Source organism: Priapulus caudatus, unplaced genomic scaffold (genome assembly GCF_000485595.1).
Source record: "Priapulus caudatus unplaced genomic scaffold, Priapulus_caudatus-5.0.1 Scaffold34, whole genome shotgun sequence".
NCBI lineage: Eukaryota > Metazoa > Priapulida > Priapulimorpha > Priapulimorphida > Priapulidae > Priapulus > Priapulus caudatus.
In genome coordinates this window covers 219826-224666 of record NW_014577095.1, presented here as the reverse complement: position 1 = coordinate 224666, position 4841 = coordinate 219826, and the positions used below count along the sequence as shown (strand labels likewise).

General features: G+C 43.8%; 1 protein-coding gene across 1 annotated transcript in view; it reads right to left on the bottom strand.

Annotated features, from left to right (window-relative positions):
- LOC106817311 (40S ribosomal protein S19-like) overlaps positions 1 to 4841 on the bottom strand; it is a 15231-nt gene that overhangs the window by 3784 nt on the left and 6606 nt on the right. Inside the window, exons 2-3 of the mRNA XM_014821978.1 lie at positions 3101 to 3171; positions 2699 to 2868 (exon numbers count right to left, since the gene is read on the bottom strand). Coding sequence (XP_014677464.1) covers positions 2699 to 2868; positions 3101 to 3171 — 241 coding nt within the window. The remainder of the gene's footprint in view (positions 1 to 2698; positions 2869 to 3100; positions 3172 to 4841) is intronic.

The following is a 4841-nucleotide window of genomic DNA, read 5'->3' as shown; positions in this document are numbered from 1 at the left end:
CGGCCCTAGAGTGCAGCCGTATGATAGCTGACGGCGCCAGGCGCAGCAATGATGGGAGTGGGTTGGGTGGGGGAGAAATATGATCAAGGATCAAGGTCAAGGTCAAGTCAAAATAAAAGCCGCAGTGACCTGTTTGGATTCGACACACATTCTCCCCAAGATGTGTAAGTATAGCAAGTTTGTAGCGCTAGGTCAATTAGGGACCGAGTTATAGAGCAAAAGGGAAATGTGATCAAGGTAAAAGGTTAAATAAAAGTCATAGTTTGGTACGCGACACCTTCTCCCAAGATGTGTAAGTATACCAGTTTGGTAGCGCTAGGTCAATTAGGGCCCGAGTTATAGAGCAGAAGGGAAATATGATCAAGATCAAGGTAAAGGTCAAATAAAGGGTCGCAGTGACCTGGTTTTGGTACACTGCGCCACCTTCTCCCAAGATGTGTAAGTATACAAGTTTGATAGCGCTAGAGTCAATTAGGGGCCGAGTTATAGAGCGGAAGGGAAATAGATCAAGGTCAAGGTAAAGTTCAAATAAAGGTCGCAGTGACCTGGTTTTGGTACGCTGCTCACTTCTCCCCAAGATGTGTAAGTATACCAAGTTGTAGCGTAGTCAATTAGGGGCCGAGTTAAAGAGCGGAAGGGAAATATGATCAAGGTCAAGGTAAAGGTCAAATAAAGGTAGCCGTGACCTGGTTTTGGTACGCTGCTCACCTTCTCCCCAAGATGTGTAAGTATACCAAGTTAGGTAGCGCTAGGTCAATTAGGGGTCGAGTTATAGAGCGGAAGGGAAATTGTCTGCGGCGGCAGCTAGGGAGACATGAAACCATAGTATCCCCGCCGACTTCGTCGCGGGGATACAATAATGTAACCCAACAAGAGTAGGGTTATAATGCGAGCCTATTCTTTTCTTTGGAGGAGCCCCTGAGTGATTCACTTAGGGCGGTTTTATGGTGCGTTTTTCGAGACTACAACTTCCAAACTGGGTTTATTTTAAACACGAACCTTTCTCCGCTATCCTGGGACTTACTATGTATCACAATACTCTGTAATAAACTATTATAACCTGTTACAAAATTTCGAAGTGACGAGCAGTGATATTTCGAGCGCCATAATGCATTTCTGTTGACCTGTGATGTACAGATTTCCAATGCGCATAGCGTTCTGCTAACTTCGTCATGACGTCATGACTGACAGCAGGCATCCCATGACCCCATGATACATTCGATCTTGGAGTCGAAGTTAGCCGAACGCTATGCGCATTGGGAATCTGTACGTCACAGGTCAACAGAAATGGCGCTCGAAATATCACCGCTCGTCACTTCGAAATTTTGTAACAGGTTATAATAGTTTAATACAGAGTATTGTGATACATATTAAGTCTGAGGATAGCGGAGAAAGGTTCGTGTTTAGAATAAACCCAGTTTGGAAGTTGTAATCTCGAAAAACGCACCATAAAACCGCCCTGAGTGAGTCACTCAGGGGCTCCTCCAAAGAAAAGAATAGGCTCGCGTTGTAGCCCTACTCTTGTTGGGGCTCATAGGGTCTATGTACCCCAGGGTACTGCCGGAACGTACCCTGGTAACTATCTGATATGGTTAGGGTTAGGGTAGCTCTAGAACTATAGCCCTCCGCTCCGCCGCAGGGCTATAGAACATACTATGGCAATTTCCAGGTAGTAAGGCCAAACAAAAAAATACCTTTGGTTCGGGTCACATGGATTGTGAAAATTAGGGTAGGTAGGTAGGTATAACATTTTTTTTTTTTAACTTTTTTTCTGTAAAAACATGGGTAGGCAGGAATATAACTTTTTTTTTTCACAAGTTAAATATATACAGCTTGAAATGCAGGAGCCACGAGATGCAAATGACTTGCAGTTGCATGTACCATTGCTGCAAGTCATGACATTGTTTTCAAAATGTGAACGCCAGTTGTGTACTGGTGTCGTGTACTGGTATTCGTGTGGTGTACGGGATAGTAGTGTTAGGAATCGCTCCAAAAAAGGAGCTCGATTAATCGTCCCTTTGAACGAGCGAGTAACCGAAGTGTAAACGGCTCTGCGGCCGCGTATAGCAAGATAGCATGCGTATACTATATAGTACGCGATCGATCGCGTACATCAAAGCTGGCCGCCGCGCCATACGACCTTCAGGCTCTGTTTATGAAGTAGCCGGCCCAGGCTCTATACGACTATTTCACGTTGTAGGATTCTAGGAAACGTAGGTAGGAACTGTTTCACTTCTCGCCAACGAAGTTCTGTTTATAAATATTTTGGAAATCTCCATAGGTAAATAAAATGACAAGAGTCAGATATTTGAATATGTATGATCGGCAGGCGGTATCTTTAAATTTGATTTTTTCTTGAAACCCTCTAAAAGTGACCGCAGTCGCACATTTTATCACTCCGAAATGTGAAGTCGGGCGGGTGGCCCGAACCAAAGGTAATTTGTAGGTCGGCCTAAGCAAAGACAACTTTTTGCGGTTCTTCGGTACGCCAAATAAAGCACATCCTCTGCTGCACAAATATCTTAAATGGTACTACAAACACTAAAATTAAACCGCAAACTAACGGTTAAATGTTGTACTTGCTCTTGTATTACATCATCGAGTGTATCTCCATGGTTCACAACCTGTCCTGATAAAGTGGGGACACTGTAAATATTCATATATTTCACAATTATACTGTGTTAGTTGACTTCAGTACCTCCATAGATCTTTATGAGTGCTCCAACGCCGACAGGTGAGCGAATGTATATGTGACGCGCTACAGAAGCACACCGTGTGTAGTACCAGTCTTGGTCATATGGGGCAAGCTCCTTGTAGTTAGCAGTCTTAACCAGATCAACCCACTCTGGCACTTTCAGTTTTCCAGACCTGAGTAAATTAGCACTGGCTTGTATTAAAACTAACAATTACCATCAATGAGATATTGCATACTCTCACACAATTCTGACACAACTGTGTACAAATAGGTAAGCTGCTACAAGCACATTTTTCCCAGATTTTGCTGTCCTGTACAGCTTAGTATTTAGTATATAAGGTGCCCACAGACATACTATATTATTTTTACATTTAAATTTAACAACATGTTTAATCATCTCCTTACTTCTTCAGGAAGGCAGAAAAAGCTTTGACGAACTCATGCTGACTAACATCTTTTACACTGACACCTGGCATCTGAAATAAGAACAAACATTATTTAACCAACTAATTACTACTATACATAAACCTATAGGCTATAATGCTACAGTGGGGCAGAAGACACACGTCCAATACTAGATACAACTAGAAAGGGCAGGTGTCGCCAACTACATGTATCCCCGTGTTCTCCCCAAGATGTGTAAGTATGCGAAGTTTGGTCGCGCTAGGTCAATTAAGGGCCGAGTTATAGAGCGGAAGAGAAGTCAAAGTCAAGGTCAATGTCAAATAAAGGTTGCAGTGACCTGGTTTCGGTATGCGACACACCTTCTCCCCAAGATGTGTAAGTATACCAAGTTTGGTCGCGCTAGGTCAATTAGGGGCAGAGTTATAGAGCAGAAGAGAAATATGATCAAGGTCAAGGTCAAATAAAAGCCGCAGTGACCTGGTTTTGGTATTCGACACACATTCTCCCCAAGATGTGTAAGTATAGCAAGTTTGGTAGCGCTAGGTCAATTAGGGACCGAGTTATAGAGCAAAAGGGAAATATGATCAAGGTAAAGGTAAAGATTAAATAAAGGTCATAGTTTTGGTACGCGACACACCTTCTCCCCAAGATGTGTAAGTATACCAAGTTTGGTAGCGCTAGGTCAATTAGGGGCCCGAGTTATAGAGCAGAAGGGAAATGTGATCAAGATCAAGGTAAAGGTCAAATAAAGGTCGCAGTGATCTGGTTTTGGTACACTGCGCACCTTCTCCCCAAGATGTGTAAGCATACCATGTTTGGTAGCGCTAGGTCAATTAGGGGCCGAGTCATAGAGCGGAAGGAAAATATGATCAAGGTCAAGGTAAATGTTAAATAAAGGTCGTAGTGACCTGGTTTTGGTACGCGACACACCTTCTCCCCAAGATGTGTAAGTAAACCAAGTTTGATAGCGCTAGGTCAATTAGGGGCCGAGTTACACAGTGGAAGGGAAATATGATCAAGGTCAAGGTAAAGTTCAAATAAAAGTCATAGTGACCTGGTTTTGGTAGCGCTAGATCAATTAGGGACCCGAGTTATAGAGCAGAAGGGAAATATGATCAAGATCAAGGTAAAGGTCAAATAAAGGTCGCAGTGACCTGGTTTTGGTACGCTGCGCACCTTCTCCCCAAGATGTGTAAGCATACCAAGTTTGGTAGCGCTAGGTCAATTAGGGGCCGAGTTAGAGAGCGGAAGGGAAATATGATCTAGGTCAAATAAAGGTCGCAGTGACCTGGTTTTGGTACGCTGCGCACCTTCTCCCCAAGATGTGTAAGCATACCAAGTTTGGTAGCGCTAGGTCAATTAGGGGCCGAGTTAGAGAGCAGAAGGGAAATGTGATCGAGGTCAAGGTAAAGGTCAAATAAAGGTCGCAGTGACCTGGTTTTGGTACGCTGCGCACCTTCTCCCCAAGATGTGTAAGCATACCAAGTTTAGTAGCGCTAGGTCAATTAGGGGCCGAGTTAGAGAGCGGAAGGGAAATATGATCAAATAAAGGGTAATGATCAAATAAAGGTCGCAGTGACCTGGTTTTGGTACGCTGCGCACCTTCTCCCCAAGATGTGTAAGTATACCAAGTTTGGTAGCGCTAGGTCAATTAGGGGCCGAGTTAGAGAGCGGAAGGGAAATATGATCAAATAAAGGGTAATGATCAAATAAAGGTCGCAGTGACCAGGGGCCCGTTGCC